The sequence below is a fragment of the Macaca nemestrina genome, chromosome 17, assembly GCF_043159975.1.
Source record: "Macaca nemestrina isolate mMacNem1 chromosome 17, mMacNem.hap1, whole genome shotgun sequence".
In the NCBI taxonomy this organism is placed as follows: Eukaryota; Metazoa; Chordata; class Mammalia; order Primates; family Cercopithecidae; genus Macaca; species Macaca nemestrina.
In genome coordinates, this window is record NC_092141.1 from 12,008,339 (window position 1) to 12,032,212 (window position 23,874).

General features: G+C 43.6%; 1 protein-coding gene across 4 annotated transcripts in view; it reads left to right on the plus strand.

Annotated features, from left to right (window-relative positions):
• LOC105473558 (dynein axonemal heavy chain 9) overlaps positions 1–23,874 on the plus strand; it is a 377,165-nt gene that overhangs the window by 205,866 nt on the left and 147,425 nt on the right. For all 4 annotated transcript variants that reach the window (XM_071082354.1, XM_011727370.3, XM_011727373.3 and 1 more), the window contains 3 exons: positions 2,337–2,533; positions 12,376–12,538; positions 14,753–14,876. In XM_071082354.1, coding sequence (XP_070938455.1) covers positions 2,337–2,533; positions 12,376–12,538; positions 14,753–14,876 — 484 coding nt within the window. The remainder of the gene's footprint in view (positions 1–2,336; positions 2,534–12,375; positions 12,539–14,752; positions 14,877–23,874) is intronic.

A 23,874-nucleotide genomic window follows, 5' to 3' on the forward strand; every position in this document is an offset into this window, starting at 1 on the left:
TTGTATTTCTTAGTGTCGAAATTACTCCACAGTGAACACTGAGCCTTCTATTAACCAAAGCCCCATCTTTTCCACACATCCTGCTTGTCTGTCCCCTCTGGAAATTAGAAATATTCAAATTTTGTATTTAGGTATGCTATGTTGTCCTTATACTCACCTTGTTTGGTTTACCTCCGTATTTTTTTCCTGATAACACCTTGACTCTACCTCTGAAAATATTTACAGTCCATCCCAACCTATGTGACAGCCTTTTGAATGTTTAGACAGCATTTTAAGTCACTTATTTTAGTCTGCTTTTGACTAAGCCAGCCATCCTAAATTCTCCCACTTCTCTCAGCATTGTTATTGGAGCCTGATGTTTGAGACCCTCATGTTAGATGCCTTTCTCTGAGCATCGTAGAGTTACCCAATTCAGGTACTCATTGCTGGCCCTGCAGATTAGTCTTCATTGTCTTTATAAGTTGATCTGAGCTAGCACTTCAGAGTCATAACACTTGAACTTTCAAATAGAGTTTCCACGTGTGAGTCTATGTACTAAGAGCACTGCCTTTTGATCACAGACCCAGATATATGAATATTGCCATTATCCTTCCCCAACAACATTTGAAATGCCAGCCTGAAGCACCCTTGGTCACACCAAATCTTGGTATTGGTATCAAGGAAGAGTTGCCAGATTTCCACCAACGAAGCGATACAATTCTGTTTCCACTATTCAAAGCTTAAGCTTCTCTGATTCATGGCCCTGTGTGATTTGGCATCACTATTAAGGAATCTTTGATTCGCTGAGTTGGTTGATTTTCTCTCTGCCTTCTACACAGCATGGCTCTGATCATAAAATTGAAGACTTGTTTTGTTCATCAAAGAGTCTTTGTAAACCAGGCTTTCCAAAACTGTACTTTAGTTCCTCCTCCGCTAGATGGTTGGTGTCAATTGACTGCTATAAGAACAGATTCCCAGGACGTTAGCCCATTCTCGAACAGGGTAAATGCCTTCCCACATTATTTCCTCCGTCCTCATGTGTTTTCCTAATAGCAAGAATAGCCCTCCTGCACTGCATTTACATCTTATCCAAATGTCTGAGCATTTTTGTTACTGGTTGGCAAAGCCAGAATAGTTTAAAAGTTTTCTACAGTTTTTGAAACTACCTTCAAAATCTAATAACTTGTTTATTTTTAACTGTTTCCAGTCCTTTCTTCTTACACTCAGGCAGCAGCCCTGGTTTCTCTATAGATGTTACTGTCTTCCTCACTTGCCCTATATTAGGTTTGGTGAATCTTGTCCCATAGGTTTACATGGCTAACCCTACAGTGACTTATGCCCTGGGACGTGTGCCTGCTGATAAATAACATACTGGTTACCTCTTTCCCAGGTAGGTCTTCCAGTGTGAACTTTAGGAGGAAAAAACGACAGGTGGGGACAACTGCTCATGCTGGCATAACTTCCTATTTGTGTCTTAGAAAACCTATTCTTTCTCAGACTTTTCTCCTCGATAACCTTTTCTCCTATCTGAAGTCTCAGGTATTTGGGTTTTGACAGGCAAGTAGTTACTTTTTGTCTCCACTAACATGAAAGTTAAAAAATTGGTTTTCTCTTCAGTATTTAGAGGATACACTGGTGAAGAGACATATACTCCTTATCCTTCAAATTAATTGAGTTATACTATACTATAACCAGCCCATATTTATTCAACATGGTAACATTTCTCCTATGGGTGAGATTTGACACACAGCCCGAAAGTGTTGTAAGTAAGGAGTTCTACCATAACTGCGTTAAGATTACCATAAATGCACCAGTCACCTGAGGGTGGCTAGTAGCGCATTCTTCAGAAACCAAGTCCCTGGACCGAACCTATGAAGTCAGGGCTGGCAACATACTTGTGTAATCTCACAGGAAAAGATGTTGGATGGCTTTGCTATGGATTGAGGACCTAGATCTGTTGGAATGTACATGCAGAAAGTGAGGCGACTGGGCCACGATCCTCTTCATTCGATACTGGCGAAAGAGCCCCCACTTAGAGAAAGCCACCCATCCATCCCTATCTACTCTTCTTCTCACAGAGGCACTCTCTTACTGTGCTTGTGAGGAGGCTCCATCCCACCTCCCACTTCCCATCCTCAGGCCATAAGGAATAACAAACATGACCTGAGGCTTCATGGAGCTGGTAGATGGATGTCAAACATCCACTTAAAAGGACTTCTCAAGAGAAGGACATGTTGGAAGTAGCACTGATGCTTAATTTCCAGGGAATGTGCAGAGCAAATCAGGTGTCTCTGCTCTGTGGAACCAAGCCCTAGGAGTCAATAATGAGGGCCCTTATTCCTGTGTCTCATCACCAGGATATTGAAGACCCTGTGGAGCAGACCCAAAGCCCGAACCTGTATTGTCACTTTGCAAATGGTATTGGGGAGCCCAAATACATGCCTGTACAGTCTTGGGAACTTTTGACCCAGACTCTGGTGGAGGCCCTGGAGAACCACAATGAAGTCAACACAGTGATGGACCTAGTTCTCTTTGAGGATGCCATGCGCCATGTGTAAGTGTGCTTCTCATCTTCCTTTTCCTCAGTTGCTTCCTCTTCCCAGTCACAGGGGGTTTCATTCGGCTATTTGAGGTCACTTCTGTAAAACCAGGAAAGGAGCTCCAGCTTCTGCCTTAAAGGTCAACATGGCTGCTGGCAGAGCAGCTGCAGCTCCTGCCACCGGCCCTAGGGGGCAGCACAGTGCCGAGCTCAGGCAGGAATGGGTTCATTTCCAGGTCCGCCATTTGCTATCCTGGGCATGATCACAGTGACACCGAGGACAGACTTGAGGTCATAAAATGAGACCCAGAACAGCTCAGGAACTCCATCGCCACCTGGCTGTTAGTCCAAGGGTCATTTAAAAAAATGAGATAGGCCGGGCGGGATGGCTCACGCCTGTAATCCCAACACTTTGGGAGGTGGAAGAGGGTGGATCATGAGGTCAGGAGATCGAGACCACCCTGGCTAACACGGTGAAACCCCGTCTCTACTAAAAATACAAAAAAATTAGCCGGGCGTGGTGGCAGGCGCCTGTAGTCCCAGCTACTCAGGAGGCTGAGGCAAGAGAATTGCTGGAACCCGGGAGGCCCAGGTTGCAGTGAGCCAAGATCGCATCACTGCACTCCAGCATGGGCGACAGAGGCTAGACTCCATCTCAAAAAAAAAAAAAAAAAAAAAAAGAGATAGGGTTTGTGTTCAAGTGCATACATATTTCAAAAACAAATGTCCTTTGATGTTTTTGCCATCTAGTGAATCACTGAAAGTAATAACCAAGCCTCCAAGACTGTCTAGCCTCACACCAACACCATCCCGACCCTGCTTCTTACATTTCCCAATCTGAGACCTATCACCAGCGCTCACTGCCCTCCAAAATCCTTCCACCTTCCCCCAGGGTACTCACGGTCTTAGCAGCAACATCCGCTTCATTTCAACTTCTCTGAACTTTCCCTTTACTGCCAAATTCTAACTGATACCTGACTGACCCCTGAGTGGAGGAAAGCTGTTTTTTCTTCCCCATTCTATGTGCTCCATGACCTAGAGAGGAGTAAGTAACCTCCTTACCCCCAGTCCCCCAACCCAATGGCACATTTAAGTCCTTTCTTCTCTTATCCTTCACAAAACCCAGTTCTTTTGAGCACAGGTCACCTGCATTTCATACTCATTCTTTCTCCTTGTCACTGTTATCTGCTGACAGCCAATTACTCCCCATCATCGGCTAATGGCCTTAGTCCCTGCCCGCCCTTCCTCCTCACCCATGTCTCACTCCTGGCATCTAGCTAATAATTCTTTCTGTTCCTTGGCTTGCTTGGCTCCCATGGTCTTTTCTTCTAGCCCACCTCAGCCCTCACTCTCATGTTCCTATCATAGGAACCCACCTCAAAATCCCAATTTCAAACATCCCACTTTCTGACCTGTACCTGCCACTCTCCCACTCATCTGCTCTAGTCTTTCATTCAATTTCATCACGACTTCATTCATTGGACCAACTACTTCCCCAGACTCCATTGTCTCTCCCCCTACCATGTCTTTACTTTCCCTTTTTAAAAATTTAATTTAACTTAATTTAATTCAATTTAATTTAATTGTTTTTTGAGACAGAGTCTCTCTGTGTCTCCCAGGCTGGAGTGCAGTGGCGTGATCTCAGCTCATTGCAAACTCTGCCTCTTGGATTCAAGAGATTCTCCTTACTTTCCTTTTTAACCACCATAGACCCCATCATCCCAGGGCCAGCTCCCCTAACTTTCTTGTCATTGTATCCACAAAATCTCACTCAGGCTAAACCTCACTATCTTTTTTTTGTTTTTTGAAAGGGAGTCTCACTCTGTCACCCAGGCTGAAGTGCAGTGGTGCGATCTCAGCTCACTGCAGCCTCCGCCTCCTGGGTTCAAGCACTTCTCCTGCCTCCGCCTCTGAAGTAGCTGGGATTACAGGCGCCCACCACCACACCCGGCTAATTTTTGTATTTTTAGTAGAGACAGGGTTTCACCACATGGGTCAGGCTGGTCTCGAACTCCTGACCTCAGGTGATCCACCCACCTCAGCCTCCCAAAGTTCTGGGATTACAGGTGTGAGCCACTGCGCCCAGCCCCAACTATCTTCTCATTTCACCCTGCCCCTAAGCAGCTAGACAACTGTTGAAGAAAAATCTCCCACCATGTTGATTGTTTTTGCTCCAGATCTGCAGCCATAAATATCAAACAGGCCTCAACATTGTTAGAAATTGCCCTTTTCTACCCTAGGCATGTTGCTCCTTTCACCATTCCGTGATAACTGCGTTACACATTTTCCTTCTCTTTTCAAACTCCCAGTGCCTTATTCCCAGTTAATGAGCACCTCTCTTTTTTCACTGGGATAATGAAAGTGACCAGAAGAGAATCTCACATCGTCCCATCATCAAATCTAACAGCCTATGTGTATCCCTGCATCCCTCCCACAAGTCCTGCCTTCCCTACAACTTCGGTTCATGAACACCCCTGTCCCTGCCTAAGTCTAGTCCCTCCACCTGCGCCCTGGATCCCATCTCCTCTCACCTTCTCAGTGGCTTCACCTCTCGCTGTAATTATCTCCTCTCTCTCTCTCTCTCCTTCTCCCTCTCCTATTTTCTCTCTCCCCTCTTTTATCGTACTCCATCATTAATTTCTGGATTATATGCATCAGCATACAAACATGCTGTGTTATCACTTATCAAAAAATAATAAACTATTCCTTGCCTCTTACATTCCTTTCCATCTGCTACCCCCATTTCTCTGCTCCTGTTCACAATGATGCTCATCCAAAATGTTGCCCATCTTTGTCTTACTTTCTCATTTCTGATTTCATTCTCTGCCCACTTCTTAGCCCTTGAACAAAGCAATGCTTGTCATCGTCACCTCTGTAGTGAGGTGACCCACGTCTTGCTGAAGTCAGTTGTCACTGCTAAGTCCTCGCCTATATTACATGATGCCCCTGTGACACTGGTCAATGATTAACCTCTCTTTTTACATCATCCACTCATCCAACATATATTTATTGATTAGACAATCTTAGGATGAGTGCCAGGATCCTAACCCCTAGGACAGTGTGTGGAACCTAGCAGGCTCTCAGTAAAACTGCTTAGCATGTTATATGAGAATAAATCATGCAGAGGAAAACAGAGAGGGAAGGGGAGTAGAGAGGACTGAGGGTGATCCTAATTATAAATAGGGTCGTCAGGAAAGCCTCCCTGAGAGGGTAGCATTTAATACGACTTGTAACTCGACATAGAACTCTCCATGTGCCTGGTGCATAGTGCTTTGCATGTATCATTATATTTAGTTTTCGCAAAAACCCTGAAGAAGTAAAGTTTTGTTACTGTCTCTATATTATCAATGAGGAAACTGAGACTGAGAGGAGAGAAGTTGCCTAAAGTCACACTCCTCATAAATAGGTAAAACTTGCAATAGCACGATCTGGCTCTAGAGTCTGTGCTCTCTACTATCATCCTATGAAGCTTCTTCAAATATTTTCTTGTATCCCCCTAATCTGATGTGAACTTCTTGAGCACACAGAGTGTCTTGCTCACTGCTGAAACCTTAGTACCTTAGACAATGCCTAGTGCCTGGTAGGGTTCAGGAAATGAGGGATTAAAAGTTCAACCTGCCAGGCACAGTGGCTCGTGCCTATAATCCCAGTACTTTGGGAGGCCAAAGCGGGCGGATCATCTGAGGTGAGGAGTTTGAGGCCAGCCTGACCAACATGGCGAAACCCCACCTTTACTGAAAATACAAATTAACTGGATGTGGTGGCGGTGTGCACCTGTAATCTCAGCTACTCAGGAAGCTGAGGCAAGGGAATCACTTGAACCCAGGAGGCGGAGGTTGCAGTGAGCCAAGATTGTGTCATTGCACTCCAGCCTGGGCAACAAGAGCAAAATCCATCTCAAAAACAACCACAAAAAAAAGTTCAACCTTGTGAAGCTCCAGTGAGTATTTATTTTTCTCCTTAAGAGCCATCAGTATGTCTGTCATAGTCTTGGAATCGAGGCAAGTCTCTGTCCTTTAAGGGCTAATTTAATTTGAAAGAATTGTAAGTGATTCTATCAATGTGGCTTCCAACATGGGTGATCGAACTAATATTGTTTTTAGAAAAAAAAATAACAAGTACTGACTACAAACACTGGCTTTCTTCCATAGGCTTATAAACAAACTCTGAAGTTAATATCCAAAGAGAAGCCTGAGCCTCATTTAGCAATGGCAAAATAACTGGGAAAATGAACTGCCTGGAGGGGGACAACTCTGAAGAATAAAGTGTATTTAGATGTATAATTTCCCATACGTTTGTTTAAAGACATCAACTACCCGTTACTTTATCCTCACTCTGCCCTTCCCTCCCTTCCCTGGGGCTCATGGACCTCTCGTTGCTGCCTCTACCAACCAAAAAAGCAGAAGGATTCCCCTTCTTAGATCAGAAAAAGGATACCAGGCAGTACAGGGAGAAACACAGATAACCTAAGAGTGTGGGAAGACTCCATGGCCTCACACCACTGCACACACAGCACTCCAGGAGGCTCCCACCTTCTGAGACCCAAAGTGGAGTAGGCTGGGCATGGTGGCTCACACCTGTAATCCCAGCTGTTTGGGAGGCCAAGGTGGATGGATCACCTGAGGTCAGCAGTTGGAGAACAGCCTGGCCAACATGGTGAAATCCCATCTCTACTCAAAATACCAAAACACTTAGCCAGGCGTGGTGGCGGGCACCTGTAATCCCAGCTACTCAGGAGGCTGAAGCAGGAGAATCACTTGAACCCGGGAGGTGGAAGTTGCAGTGAGCCCAGATTGTACCACTGCACCCCAGCCTGAGCAACAAGAGTGAAACTCTGTCTCAAGAAAACACACAGACAAAAAAAAAAAAAATTGGGAGTAGGACAGAGCAGAGGAGGAAGGAGGCTGTGTGTGCCTTCCCGGCAACTCACAGGTCCAGGGAGCCAAGTTGAGAACGGATTTTTATAATAACTCCATCCAGCTGTTTGTTTTTACCACTCAAGCACTCATCATCTTTTTTGTTAGAGCCCCCTACACCCTTCCCCAGCTTTGCTGCTGTCCCTTTCTGCAGCTCTGAGCTGAACTCAGTAACGGAGCACTGTGTAGTGGTTATAGACACAGGTTCCGGAGATAAAACCAAACCAAAGTTCAAATCCTTGTTCTGCCACAAATTGGTTGGGATGCTTTGGGAAGGATGCTTAACCCCGAAGCCTAAATATCCTCAGCTGGGGAATTAGGCTATTAAGAATGCCTGCTATTAAGAATGTCGTAGGGTTGTTGCTATCTATGCGAAGTGCTTTGCAGTCAGTACATATTAAAGTGTTTTTTCTTTGTGCTATTGCCTTATTTCCTTAGTAGTACCACTTTTCTACTGACTTTCGTCACCGCTTCAGCAGATTCTTGTTACGCTTTTTCTTCAAGCTTTAAACCAGATCTTTTCCCCCGCTTTTGGCATAATCTCCATTTATCTTTTTCTGTCTGTTTTTTCACTCCCACATGTATTTTCTTCTCTTAGAATCACTTAGCAATCATTAACAACAACAACAACGACAAACCCTCAGATGTACTTCTTTTGTGCCCTGAGAATCTTACCCATTCTCTAGGGGGGGGGTGTGCGTGTGTGTGCGCGTGTGTGGGCTTGCGCACATGCACATGCGTGTCTAGTCCAATAAATCAGCTTCCTCCAGCTGTGCGGTGGTGCATCTTCAGCTTTTGTTTTTAATCTCTCAGAAATTCAGTAATGGACTTAACTTAGACTGCCTTGGTTTTCTGGCCCAGGAGCCCTTTAGAATATTGATCTTCTTTTTAAATTTTGTAATTTAAATGCAGAGTTCTTTGCCCTCATCAGAGGTTGGTAATGAATCGCCAGCTGGAGTCCAGTGCTGACGGTTGCAGACTTAACCACACTTCTCTGGAAACTTCATCACTAACGATGCATTTCCCGTTGAGATATTGAATGGCATGGGCCACGCTAAGCTGAGTTCAGGCCTTCAGAATAGGGCTGGGGCGTTGGGTGACCCAGAGAACCCAGCTGGACTCCAACTCCTCCGACTCCTCCTCCATGCCTGCCTCTCTCTTTCCTCCACTAATCCTTTCCTGCCCCACCTTTCCTGAATCAGGAGAGAGGGCCTGGGTGTCTTAGCACCATGGTTTCTCCCGTCATCAGGCACCATCTCATTCTGACACAAAGCAGATAACCCGTTGCACCCAGCATAATGAATCATTGTGTGCATCACCCCAAATGTGGAGCTAGTATAAGGCGTGGGTTTTTCTGTTTAAATTTAACAAAAATGTATTAGATACCTTCAAAGTACTATCACTGCAGAGATAACAAAATGACTATATGCACTCTTCAGACATCTAGAAATTACGGTTTCATAGGAAAGCAAGAGAAGTATAAATCTGTCTGTTATAAGACAGAGTGTAAGTATCACAGTAAAATAATTAAAGTGGAAAAGTAAAATCATAAAATTACTGAATGTAGGTCAATAAATAACTCCTGAATATTTAAGTCAAAACATTTTAACTACATAAAATTTAGTAGTTAACTACGTCCAACTGTAAGACCTAAAAATATTTATATATCTGAAACACCTTAAAAAAACCAGAAGATAAAAGTGAGAAACTGGAGGGTAACTGAAAACATACATAAAGGGGTTTCACAAATTGAGAGAAACACTTCAACTGAAAAGCAGGCAATAGGCGCGAACAGAAAGTTTACAAAACAAAAATACTAAAATGCTTCATAAACATTTAAAAATGTTCAATTCCCTAGAAACCAAATAAATAAAAATAAAAACAGTAATTTTTCCACCATTAAATTGGCAAAGATTAAAAATTAGAGGTAAGGCTGGGCACGGTGCTCACACCTGTAATCCCAGCACTTTGCGAGGCCGAGGCGGATGGATTACCTGAGGTCAGGAGTTGGAGACTAGCCCGGCCAACATGGTGAAACCCCATCTGGAGAGGGTTCAATATTTCAGTCTGGATGTCTGAAACATTTGTAGCAATAAAAAGTTCTTTGGGGGCCAGGCGTGGTGGCAGGTAACTGTAATCTCCGCTGCTACTCGAGAGGCTGAAGCAGGAGAATTGCTTGAACCTGGGAGGCAGAGGTTGCAGCGAACTGAGATCGCACCATTACACTACAGCTTGGGCGAGAAAGCAAGGCTCTGTCTCAAAAAAAATTAAAATTAAAATTAAATGTAAGATGCAGTGGCAACAAGGGTTGGGGGCCAGACTCCCACACACTGCTAGCGAGATTTCAGAGCAGCAAGCACACCCCACAGGAGACATGGAGCAATGAGTACCCACAAACATTTAGCTTATTTATGTTCATTGTGAGTAAGTCATCAGTACATGCAAGAAATTTGCAGAAATAGGAAACTTCAAACCACAGAGGCTCAACACAAGCTCTGTAACTTTATATACACTCACATGTTGTTCATGTGTCGAACCCCACCCACCAAAACCCATACCCAGAGTTTCTTCCAAACTGGAGCTAGCTAGGTCTTATGTTGCTCCACCAGTACTTAATTTGAATATGGCATTTCTAGTTATAACATCATTAACACAGACAGGAGCAGAGGATTGTAGCCCGTGCAATTCAATCTCAAACATATCCCTTACTCTATTCGGCCAAACTTTACCTGAGTTTTGTTTTTTTTGTTTTTTTTGTTTTTTTTTTTGAGATACAGTCTCTCTCTATCACCCAGGCTGGAGTGCAGTGGAGCAATCTTGGCTCACTGCAACCTGTAACCTCCGCCTCCCTCAATCAAGAGATACTCCTGCCTCAGCTTCCCTAGTAGGTGGGATTACAAGCACACACCACCACATCTGCTAATTTTTGTATTTTTGGTAGACACAGGGTTTCACCATGTTGGCCAGGCTGGTCTCGATCTCCTGACCTCAGGTGATCCACCCACCTTGGCTTCCCAAAGTGTTGGGATTACAGGCATGAACCACCGCACCTGGCCCCCAGAGAACTTTTTATTGCTACAAATGTTTTAGGCATCCAGACTGAAATCTTGAACCCTCTCCAGACGGGGTTTCACCATGTTGGCCAGGCTGGTCTCGAACACCTGACCTCAGGTGATCCTCCCACCTCGGCCTCCCAAAGTGCTGGGATTACAGACGTGAGCCACCGCTCCCGGCCCAACTTCCTATTCTCACACTCTTTTGGTCCTCAAATCACTAATACCTGCTGTCTCTTCTTCCATATCCATTTCCCTAAAGTAGCTGATCACTGTGTTACGTAGCCCTGCATTCACTGACTTAACACATTCTAATTCAACTAACATATCCAGTATATTCAAATCCTCCAATATAGCAGATCCACCTTTTGGTCAGTTCTACCTAGGAAAAGTACATATTGGTGCCGTCATTCTGTGTGGCAATCTCTAAAGAGTGTCTTACTGTTTGGCTCGACAGTTTTACTTCTAGAACTTATCCTGAGGATATAACTAGAGATATAAACTTAAAAAATATATACAGCATTGCTTATAACTGGAAAATGTTGGAAGCAACATACATATCCAACAGCAGGCTGTTACAGACAGGCAATTTATTCTATCCTTATTACCAACACAATGTTGGTATTCTACACGATACCATTCCACCATCAAAAGTCTGGTTTAGCTGAATTTTTAATGGTTTAGGGAAACAACCACAGTACATTGCTAAATGAAAAAAAAAGTTTTCAAACCACTATGTTCAGTATAAAAGATGAACTCAATTTTTAAAATACACATAACAGAAATGTATTGACTTTTCAGGTATAATCAATGTATATACAAACATATGTATTTATAAAAATGTGGACAGACACTAGAAAAAAGTCTAGAAGGACCTATAATTTACGTCAGTAGTGTTTATTGCTAAATAGTAGAATTGTGGATTTTCTTCTGTATTGTACGCATTTTGTACAATGCAGAGCCATTGTTTCTAAGATGAGAAAAGAAGAGGAAATCAGGGTTATTTTTATAAAGGGTGTAGCACCTTGCGTAAGGTATATGCATACTGCTGAGAGGGGTTAGACAAACAATTGGAAGTGGATCCTGGAGGAGAGGCTGTTGAAGGGTGGCCTTTGAGGAAGGGCTGGAGGGCAGGAAGAGTGGTTTCTTCTGAAGGGGATGAGGCCTGGAATAGTCTTCCATTGCAAGGAAGGCGGCAAGGAGAGAGGAACATGGGCACTGAGAGCGGTGAGCAGTAAGGCTATGAAAGGAGGAATCCAGAAGCCAGGAATGCATGTGTCTTACCTGTTGATAATAAGAACCCACAAACCTTCATTACAAGGGCATCGATGCCCAGGAAGGATTGAAGGAGAGAGACAGATGAGCTCTGTCTGAGCTCCCTGTTCCTCTCCTGCTGACTTTGGTTTGGCTTCTCTTCTTTCCTAAGAGGAACCAACTTCTGCTCCTGCTTTGTCCTCCAGCCTTTCCTGAATTTTTTAAATTGTATGTTTTCCACTGTTTCGCTTTTTCCGTCCCCTCTTCTTGCCCAAAAGAATTGAAGTGGGAGGTGTGGCAGGGTCAGGTATGGTGGAGGAGAAGGGCAGGAGCAACCCTGAGTCCCCTCCCAATCACATCACTCATGCCCCTGCAATCCTGCTCCCTTCCATGGGCTCCGCCAAGCTGTCCCTGGTTCACTAGAGGCTGTGGCTTAAGGCAAAGCAATGGCAGCTTCCGTCAACTCAGGCAAGAAGGTGAGGCCAGGTTTGGGGACAATCTCATTAACGTTTCCCACAGCTCAGCCTGTGACATGCCTCCAAGGAAGGCCCCTGCTCCCACTCAAGCCTTTTTACATGCTTCTGACTGCAGAAAGTCTGATCAAAGCAACATGTGCCTGCTTCCTTCTCTTTAGCTGCCATATCAATCGCATCTTGGAGTCCCCGCGGGGAAATGCTCTGCTGGTTGGTGTAGGTGGGAGTGGCAAGCAGAGTCTGACAAGGCTGGCAGCTTTCATCAGCTACATGGATGTCTTCCAGATCACACTGCGGAAAGGCTACCAGATCCAGGACTTCAAGGTAAAAGGTCAGGCGGCTGCAGGGAGGAGGCTCAGCTTCCCTCCAACCAGCCACAGCTCCGTCATCCTTCACTCGTTCTCCAGTTCCCCTGTCCGGAGCCTCCCCTTCAATATCTGTCCATTTTGTCTTAGATTCTGGGCTGCCGACGTGAATGACTTTTCTCATTAGACTCAGCCTGAGAACAGTGGCCTTTCCAAAGTCTGCCTTTGGGAGACCCCAGGTGTCCTAGTTACGTCTGTGGGGCCTCCACTCTTGCTCAAATCAGAAGCACATCTATACCAAATTCAGCACACAGCTCACCTACAGTGGGAGCAGATAGATGGAATTCTGAAGGTCTGCTTGAGTTCCCTAAGAAATTCAGATTTTTAAAAGATGGGTCAGTAACCACTGGCCTCTGGGACCTTCAGTGACATATCCTGGTTTCAGACAGCCAGCACTTGGAGGCACGATGAGTGCTCTGGAAAGTAGAGAAAGACACTATATACAACCTTCAAAGGTCATTGTGTCCAGTCCCCTTCCTTTTATCCATGGCCACAACAGTCTTGGTAGGAAGTCACGGTGTAACTTCTATCAAGAGGCTGCTCTTGCTATTCCTGGAAGAACTCCAGCCAGCACTGAGCCAGTCCCACCCACTTGTCCTCATAATCTCTCAGCCAGTGACAGAAGAGGGAGGTGCTCACTTCTGCCCTAAAACCACAGCTCAGCCTCTCGACAACTGGCTGAATCTAAGGTCATACATCATGTTCACATTAGGTCTTTCTTTAGTGTTTCCAAAAGAGACATGATAGTGTGATAGGAATTACGCATTTACAGAATGAGCTGAGACTATGGGTCTCAACTTCTGCTCTATATGGGAATCGCTGGGCATCTAGAAAGAATACTGATGCCTGTGTCCCACCCGCCAATGTTCTGGTTTAACTAGTCTGGGGAATGGCCTTGGGCATCATGATTTTTCAAAGCATCCCCAAGATGATTCCCGTTAGGACTGAGAAACACTGTCTTAGATCACTTAGAGCATGCGGTGAGAACCATTGACCTAAAACGAAAATCAGTATCTTTAAAGGGGAGCTATTTGGACACTAAGGTAGCTCTGTGGTAAAGAAATGTGTGGAGTTGTTAGAAATAGCTGTGAGTAGTGTGAGAGAAAGAAAGGCAACATCAGGAACTGATGGCTGAGCCTGCGGAGGGTGATACAGCAAAGGAACTGAGATTGATCAAGCTGGATAAGTTCAGAACTTGGCATCCTAGCCCAAAATGTCATCCATCTGCAGTTTTCAATGGATATAATTTCCTACAGGTGATTGCATTTGTGTGTGTGTGTGTGCTTGTGTGCATGTGTTGCCCCAGTGTGTTTTTTTCAACAAGTGTTTTGCTGGAGCTAGTCATAAGAACACAAGAGGCCGGGCATGGTGGCTCATGCCTGTACTCCCAGCACTTTGGAAGGCTGAGGGGAGTGGATCACAAGGTCAAGAGATCGAGACCATCCTGGCTAACATAGTGAAACCCCGTCTCTACAACAAAAATATGAAAAGTTAGCCGGGCATGGTGGCACGCACCTGTAGAACCAGCTACTTGGAGGCTGAGGCAGGAGAATACCCTGAACCTGGGAGGCAGAGGTTGCAATGAGCCGAGATCACACCACTGAACTCCAGCCTGGGTGACAGAGCGAGAATCCATCTCAAAAAAAAAAAAAAAAAAGAACACAAGATCCTGCTAGCATAAAATATATTCATCCCCCATGCTGGTAGCCCCAAGTACATCACTCTCAGTCAAGACCAAGAGCAATGGCTTGCCTTCAGGAGCAGGTCATTCACTTGTATGAGGACGTAAGTAAGAGAGATAAATAGAGGATCACCTGTGGGCTTTGGAAAGCTGTAACCTCTTTGCACAGAGCAGGAGCTCCAGAAGCTTTACCTTAAAGCCTAATTTCTAAATCAACCTAAGAGAGGTACAGGAGCTACCACAGTTGTATGAATTAGAGGCCATCAATATGTAGTTTCTCTCGCCCACCTTTATTGGCACCGAAGCCTGCGAATGAGGCATAGTTTCCTGCCCACCAGTGCAAGATAGCACTCCCCCAGCTTCCCGTTGTCACCTTGCTTTAATTCCCATTCAAGCAGAGAAGAAAATGGTTCTATTTCTAAAGGATGGGTAGAAGTTCTCTTTCAAGGAGGCCTTCTTTTCAGAGATTTCTGATATTGACTGTTTCTACAGATGGACCTGGCCAGCCTGTGTCTGAAAGCCGGAGTGAAGAATCTCAACACAGTGTTCCTCATGACTGATGCCCAAGTGGCTGATGAGAGGTTCCTTGTGCTCATCAATGATCTTCTGGCATCCGGTAAGAGATTCCTTGCACTTGGTGTCACTGATAAATTCCCCCTGGAATCAGAGTTATACAAAGGTGAAGATTTGGTCCAGAGTCGGAAGAGCAAGGACATAGGAATGAGGAAGAAAACTGATACAGCCAAGGACTGGTTCATCGAGTCCCTTCTCAGCCTTGATGCTGGGCCTGCTGTCCTGTCTCTTTCATTCTTATTTCATTGCAAAACAGGCAGTAATCATGGGGCTCTCTTAGTGGGACTAGATCTGATTATGGCAAGAAGAGAGGGTGAAGAGCTTGGTGACGTGCTGAGTGCAGAGAGAAGGTGCTGTTCCCTCTCAGCTATCCAAATCAAAGAGAAACTAGAATGTGTGTAGTACTTGAGGAAGCTCAGGCTTTGGGAGGAAGATACACAAGAAGAGAGCATGCACACATAAAACTTACATGGTAGGGCAAGATGAGGTTACCAATGTAATTAACTAGTGATTTACAATCTCATTCGAGCAAAGTGGAAGCTCCACATAGTTTTCCTTGGTCCCCAAAAAACTTGACAGGGGGTGTGAAGTGCCCTGTGACGCTGTCTGTGCAAGACAGGACTTCAGTGGAAAGCTCAATGCTTGCTATTTTGTTGTCCCTCTTTAATTAGGAATTCAGTACTTACGCCAACAATCCCCTACAAAGAAAACTCACGCCTGTAATCCCAGCACTTTGAGAGGCCAAGGTGGACGGATCACCTGGTCAAGAGATTGAGACCATCCTGGCCAACATGGCGAAACCCTGTCTCTACTAAAAATACAAAAATTAGCTGTGCATGGTGGTGGGCACCTGTAGTCCCAGCTACTTGGGAGGCTGAGGCAGGAGAATTGCTTGAACCCGGAAGGTGAAGGTTGCAGTGAGCTGAGATTATGCCACTGCACTCCAGCCTGGGCAACAGAGTGAGACACTATCTCAATTAAAAAAAAGAAAAAAGAAAAAGATTTTAAAAATAAGAGATGAAGAGGCAGGGAGAAGAGATCAGTATGGTGGATACCATCCTCTGACCTACTCCCTCTATGTAAATTGGGTCTGTCTCCCCTTCTCTCTTATCAGGGCAGTGACAGGTCTACCATAATTACTTTACAAACTCTCATGCCCCCAACCAGAGATACAGAGGACACAGATAACTGGTAGTGGAACCTGTTGGTCACATCCCTGCTGTTGATCCAACATTCGTCTGGCTATTCCTCCTTTCAATCTCATCACTCCAACCTCAGCTGTCCATCATCCCAGAGTGGGTATGACCTGGTTTATCTGTCTTACCCATCATTGCTTTTCATATTTCCTATCTTGTCTCTACCTAGAACGAAGTCTTTCATATTTGGAGAAATCCCACTAATCTGGCAATAAGCATCTTCCCTCAAAGGTATATTGTTCCTGGACACTGTTACAGATATGCTCTGTCCTGCTCAGAGGCAATATCTCCAATGTTCTTCAGATCCAAGTGCAGGACTGAGACTGCAAAAGGCCTGTAATCCTAGCTACTTGGGAGGCTGAGGCAGGAGAATTGCTTGAGCCGGGGAGGTGGAGGTTGCAGTGAGTTGTGATTGGGCCACTGCACTCTAGTCTGGGTGACTGAGCGAGATTCTGTCTCAAAAAAAAACCAAAAAATTATATATACATCCAAGAATATGAGACAATGTAATGCATAAATTATGCATTTATATAAATATGTTTGTGTTTATATTAAAGAAAGAATATATTTTCCTGGCTGTTAAAACAAATGCATCATCTACAAAAACCACCTCTTCATCTCAATTGAGAAAACAGTCAGTGTACAAATGTTCCTGAACAAAATTTCTGCCTTCAGACTTCCAGCATCTTAACAGCCTGTCTCTCTCTCCACACTCCCTTCCCTGGCTCTGATTAAATACTCTTTAGTTTATAAAGTCCAAGGACCACAGTCACAAGTACCTTTCTCCATAGTCTATCTAGTATATATAGATATAGTAGTATATAGTCTACTATATATTGTAAGTAATATATTTTAGGATCGTTCCTGACAACCTCCAGGAAGTTCCTGGCTTTGGAATCATTGTCTGCTTCATATTTTGTGGCATTGCACCCCATGCCATCTTGCTGTCATTTTCATCAAGAGCCACTGGTCCCTAGTCCAGAGCGTGTACTAGCAGGCATTGTGAGCAACCTTTGGCTTCTTTCAGGTGAGATGGGTGTCCCAGGTTTCCTTACTGTGCTGGCTGCTAGCATTGCACTAATACCACCCTCATTCTCTTCCCTCCCTGCCCTGTTCAAGTTAGCTTTATATCAGAGAGTTTGCCTACCAACTCTTACACCTTTTCCCCTCCAATGCCACCATTTTTTCCTTTCTTAAATGCAATCTCTAACATCTCATCACCTTCTACAATAGTATTTAATCTACAACATAGCCTCATCTTTTATTATTCTACTAAATAATGAGAGAGGGATCCAACTTCCTCCTACCCCGAAGCTACCCTGAAGCCTAATTTCTAAATCAACCTGAGAGAATACAGCTTTAGAGATGTCGGGCGTGTTGCCAGCCTCACACCATTGTATTTCAATTGGCTATAATCCAGCCAGGTCACCTTTTCCTAAAATAATATCTGAGACACAAAGTTGTTACATTTTCACCAATTGAAATTTTATTCCTCAATTAAGTATTGATGATTTTACATTTACAAGACAACTTTTTTTTCAAGTGCAAATGGATTTCTAAACCCCTCTCAGTAAAAATGCAATCAGCCAGCTCCAAAGTCATGGAGTTTTAGGCCCCATTTTAAGGCTTCTATATATTCTTTAAGAAGAAAAAAAAAGGTAAGATTTGTGTATACATATTCAAGTGGAGATACAGTTAAGATGAACAGTTTTGTCTTCTAACCTACCCCCTTTTTTTCTTAACCTTTTCAGCAGGGAGAATTAGAGTATATCTTGGTTCTAACATTCCCTATCAAATAAGTAATTTCTGGCTGGAAAGTAACTGATTGCCAGTTCTGCCAAAGCTGCGGGGATGACTCAGAACCTCATTGTCTCCCAACTTTTTCAATTTTGTGGGGTTATGCAATGACTCCACCCTTGGATAACACAGTAGGGACTAGGAAACCATAACTTAGACTACCTTGCAATTAACTCATCCCTCTGTAGCTATGTACAAGTCCTACAAGGTTGGATATAAAGGTATAGTGAATGCAATTCTCTCCCAAAAACATCTCCCTCAGAAAACCAATGATCTCATGCCCTGGGCTGAGTTTCCTCTCACACTTCTTTATCTCACCATTTCACTTCTTGTTTTCCTGGCACCATGTCTAAAATCAAACCATGATAGTAATTTGGCTTATGAATCCCACTTCTGACACCAACTATAGCATTTCAGAACCCATCTTTATGCCAGTTGTATCTCAAATGAGTTATAGATGGACATGAAGAAATCTTACACACAAAGCAAAAATATTAAATTAGGTTCCTGGCTTAATTAGCAAAAGATATATATAACTGTATAAGAAGTAGAGTGGCTTCCCAGGGTAAGAGCAGATGAAACACATATTTGAGTCACTTCCCTTGGCTGCTGGGGTCCTTGATAGGGGTCATGCAACTGCTGGTGACACTGTGCATGAAATGTGAGTCCTTGCTGGATCTGAAAGGTTCATTACTTGCTATGTTCTTATTGACCTGTTATAATAATTCCTGAGGAAGGTGCACTGATCATCAAACCCAGGCCTTTAAGGAATTCTTACAAAACTTGTTCTCTTCAACCTTGACTCAAACTCAGCATCAGCAAGACCCCACTCTAACTTTAGAGGGGAAAAAAATCAGAATTATCCCATGGCTTTCCAGGAAAACACCTCTTCCTCCAGCTTTCCAGCCTTCCAGAAGGCCCATTTTACTCTGGCCCCTGCCAGTTAGCACTAGCCAGCTAAGAAAACCTAGTCAGCTCCCAGTGTGATGTTTCTTCCGCCCCTAGCTATGACAGATTTTATATTTTATTTTACTTTGGAATCCTATGTTATGTTAGGATTTTCCTTTTGCTTTCCAAAAGGCTGAATTGTTTTATTCAAAATTATAATTCATTTTCCTGTCCCAGGCTAGATGACTTTCTGTGTATTCATATATTCAATAATCATTTACTAAGAGTGCACGCTCAGTCACTAGGTACTGTGCTCGAAGATGGATAACATGTCGCCTCTGTGCAGTCTCGTAGAAGAGTTTATAACCAATGGGTTCCCTCTCTTCTAAAGTCATATTCTTCTTTATCTCTAAACCAAACTGTTCTTTTTCTATATCTGTGGGCCAAATCTCCTCTTAGGATCTAGAACATAAAAAGATCCACCTCATGTTCCAGGTGCTTTAAGATTAGAGCCAGGGTTGGTATGTTATGTTCAACACACATCCTATGAGAATGCAGAGCCCAGAAATGTTTATAACAGACTTGGCATTGGATTGTTCTCCTCTGGTGGCATCTGGAACTGGACTTCCTGAGGAGCCATCTATGCTGTTAAATAAATTGAATGGTGGCCCAGTTTCCCTAGAAAGAAAAAAAAAACAACAATAAAGTTGGGGCAAAAGAGCAACCATCAAGCATGCACTGATCCTCTAAGACATACTTAGTGGACTCATTAGATCTGCTCACCCCATGTGCCCTCAAACTACAGACAGTGGAACTTTAAACCAGGACCGGTTTGGTTCTCCAGCTGCAAAACAGAAACTCCCAAAGAGCAATGCAAAAAGAAGCGTGAGCAATCAGACTTTTCTTTTCCTTTTGTGGTAATAAACTGGTTTTTTTTTTTCTTGTGGAACCGAAGTCCTATACAAGTTACTCAAGAGACTTTGGTTCTGTGGATTCCCTACATTGCTAACCTCTTCCTTACCACCTATATCCGAGAGAAAATCTATTGCCACCAATTTTCCCCTTATCTATTTCTGAATCCGTATCTTCTCTATCCTCACTACCACTGGTTTTGCCTTCTTTTGCCTTGACAAATGCCAACAATCCTTAACTTATCTCTCTACTTCCCATGCTATCCCCACTCCAATCCATTCTCCTCACTGCTTTCAAAAGGGTCTGTCTCAACTATAATTCCTGGCCAGGAGCAGTGGTTTACACCTGTAATCCCAGCACTTTGGGAGGCCAAGACGTGTGGGTCACTTGAGCCCCAGAGTTCAAGGCCAGCCTGGGCAACACGGCAAAACCCTATCTCCATGAAAAGTACAAAGAGTATCGGGGCTTGATGGAGAGCACCTCAGGTCCCAGCAACTCGGGAGGCTAAGGTGGGAAGATCACTTGTGCCCAGGAGGTCGAGGCTGCAATGAGTTGTGACTGTGCCATTGAACTCTAGCCCGGGTGACAGAGCAAGACCATATCTCAAAACAAAGAAAAAAAACAAAAAGAAAAAACCACTGTAATTTTTTTTTATTAGTTCCCAACTGGTTGCAGAATGAATTCCAAGCTCCTTTGTCTGGTTTTCTTCCTTCCTTACTAGTCTCACTTCCCACATTGTGATCTAGTGATTCCTGATTCCTTAAGGTAACACGTTGTGCTACTTCCTGACATTGTTAATTACTTAGGTCGTTCCTTTTGAACCTCAAGTCCTTCTTTGTCTGGATTAACTTCTACCCACAGTAGAATACCTACCTTGAGTGTTCCCTCTCTAGAAAATCTAGAGACAGATCCACTGTCAGTCTTAGGAACGAGTTTCCCCATGTTTCTACAGCACTCAATAGCTGCACGTACCACCACTGCATTGAAACGAGATTGCAAATTTATGAAAGGCAGAGATTATTGTTTGTTGTTGATCACAATCCAGAAATACAAAAAAAAAAAAAGAAGAAGAAGAAGAATTAAACACCTACTTCCCAGTTTAGGAAATAAAATAACACTGATGTAACTATTGTTTCATGTATCCATGGGAAGAGATCACCAAACAGGCTTTGTGTGAGCAACATGGCTGTTTATTTCACCTGGGTGCAGGTGGGCTGAGTCCGAAAAAGGAGTCAGCAAAGGGTGGTGGGATTATCATTAGTTCTTATAGGTTTGGGAATAGGTGGTGGAGTTTTGGGGGCAGGGGGTGGATCTCACAAAGTACTTCTCAAGGGTGGGGAGAATTACAAAGCACCTTCTTAAGGGTGGGGGAGATTACAAAGTACATTGATCAGTTAGGGTGGAGCAGAAACAAATCACAATGGTGGATTGTCATCAGTTTAGGCTATTTTCACTTCTGTGGATCTTCAGTTGCTTCAGGCCATCTGGAAGTATACGTGCAGGTCACTGAGGATATGATGGCTTAGCTTGGGCTCAGAGGCCTGACAGCTATTACTCTGTGCAGAGTCCGTTTTTTCATCATTTGTATTGTCAGTTCTTAATACATCTCCCGGCCCATAATTGACATTCAGGAGGTACTTCTTTAAGTAAAGCCGGTAACAGCATGAGAATGATGTGCCATCTCATATGTTAAATATTACGATTGGACAGTTGCTTTGGAAAGTTTTCCAGCAGTGAAGAGAGAGGGACGGGGTACTGAAATAGCCTCCACACTCCCTTGCTTTTTCTCCTTTAAGAATAGGGAAATGTTTTTTAAACTATCATGTCTAGATAGGGTCGAAGTCCTTACACCAGTGTGAAGTGGGGAATCTAACCCTTAGCTTCACCCTTTTTATTGCCAAGTAACTAATCCATGTTAAATGATCAGGATCTCTTTCCTGAAAAGCAGCTGGGGTCTTTAAGGAGTTCTGTACTAACATACAGAAGATGGTGAGTAGTCTGGCTTCCAAAATATTAGAATATTTCAATACTATTTCTAATTCCAAGTACTGCATGAAGCCTGAAACTACTTGGAGTTAGAAATAGCGTTTCCCAACTGTAGGTCTCAGGAGGAAACTTCTCAAATATTTAAATAGCCTCTGCCCCTGTTCACATCACAGAATCCCCTCCGGCAATTCAGTTTCCTGCTTTCAGCATGACTACCTACATCACAAAACAAGTGATGAGAATATTGTCAAGAGGCATTATAGGAACAAATGTGAAAATGCAAATTTTTGTTCCTAATTCAGAGATGTTTATCCCCAGCTACTCCATCCGATGGTCTTCTTCTTAAAGGTTCTAGGGATCTTGTGACAAATACCACCATCATATGGCATGGAAAATGTCTCTAAGTGGCCCAGGTGCTTTCAACATCTTGGAATTAAGAGTATTAATAAACCAGGGTCAGCAAATTTCTTCTATAAAGTGTCAGGAAGTAAATGTTTTAGGCTTTGCAGATCACACAGTCTGTCACAAGTGCTCAGCTCTGTCTTTGTAGGGCAAAAACAGCCATAGATAATGTCAGGCCTCTGAGCCCAAGCTAAGCCATCATATCCCCTGTGACCTGCATGTATACATCCAGATGGCCCGAAGCAACTGAAGATCCACCAAAGAAGTGAAAATAGTCTTAACTGATGACAATCCACCATTGTGATTTGTTTCTGCCCCACCCTTACAAAGATCAATGTACTTTGTAATCTCTCCCACCCTTAAGAAGGTTTTTTATAATCTCCCCCACCCTTAAGAAGATTCTTTGTAATTCTCCCCACCCTTGAGAATGTACTTTGAGAGATCTACCCCCTGCCCCTAAAACGTTGCTCTTAATTCCACCGCCTATCCCAAAACCTATAAGAACTAATGATAATCCCGTCACCCTTTGCTGACTCTCTTTTCGGACTCAGCCCGCCTGCACCCAGGTGAAATAAACAGCCTTGTTGCTCACACAAAGCCTGTTTGGTGGGCTCTTCACACGGACGTGCGTGAGACAGATAATACCTAATGATCCTGGCTATGGTCAATTAAAGCTTATTTATGAACAGTAAAAATTGAACTTCACATAATTTCCACATTCCATTAAATATTATTATTTAAACTTTCAACACATGCTAAATATCATTTTATTTTTTTTTACCGGTTTTCTTTCACTCCTATTTTTATCAGAAGAGGCTGAAATGAGTCATTCTATTAGTAAGATCTTGATTTTGACAAATTATAGTATGGGAATTTTATATGCATGCCATTATCTATCTCAAAGAATAGAAATTAAATAAGTTGGTACAATTAAGGGAAAACAGTAAATGATCACTTTCATGGTAATTCATTTTTTTATTTCGACCTTTTAAATGATTAAAGCTAATTAGTATGAAACTCTTAGTAGACTCCTAATTGGTTTAGTGCTGTCAAACCATGAAGGCCATAATTTGTTGGAAAGTTGGCGTGAGTTGCCTCCAGATACAGTCGTTCAAGAAAGTGCAGCAGCTTCAATGACTGATACAATCACAATTACTCACACTCTGATTATTACTGATCATCTGCCAGACCACTTACTTTGAGCACCTCACCAAAGTCCATAAGAAAGTGGGATGGGCGGGGAATGGTGGCTCACGCCTATAATCCCAGCACTTTGGGAGGCCGAGGCAGGTAGATCACAAGGTCAGGAGATCAAGACCATCCTGGCCAACATGGCGAAACCCCATCTCTACTAAAAATACAAAAATTAGCTGGGCATGGTGGCGTGCGCCTGTAGTAGCTGGGACTCCAGCTACTTGGGAGGCTGAGGCAGAATTGCTTGAACCTGGGAGGCGGAGGTTGCAGTGAGCCAAGATCATACCACTGCACTCCAGCCTGGTGACAGAGCAAGAGTCTGTCTTAAAAAAAAAAAGACGGCCAGGCGCGGTGGCTCACGCCCGTAATCCCAGCACTTTGGGAGGCCGAGTCGGGCGGATCACGAGGTCAAGAGATCGAGACCATCCCGGCTAACACGGTGAAACCCCGTCTCTACTAGAAATATTAAAAAATAATAATAATAAAAATAAAAATAAATTTTAAAAAAAGAAAAAAGAAAGTGGGATGTAACATGGTCCCAATGACTTCTTTCATTGCTAACACTCCTGTGATGCTAACATTTCTGTCAGTTACAGAAGAAGGAAAAAGCATGTGTGAACAGCTTTAAAAAAAACTTTTACAAAAGCATCATGTTGGTGAAAAATA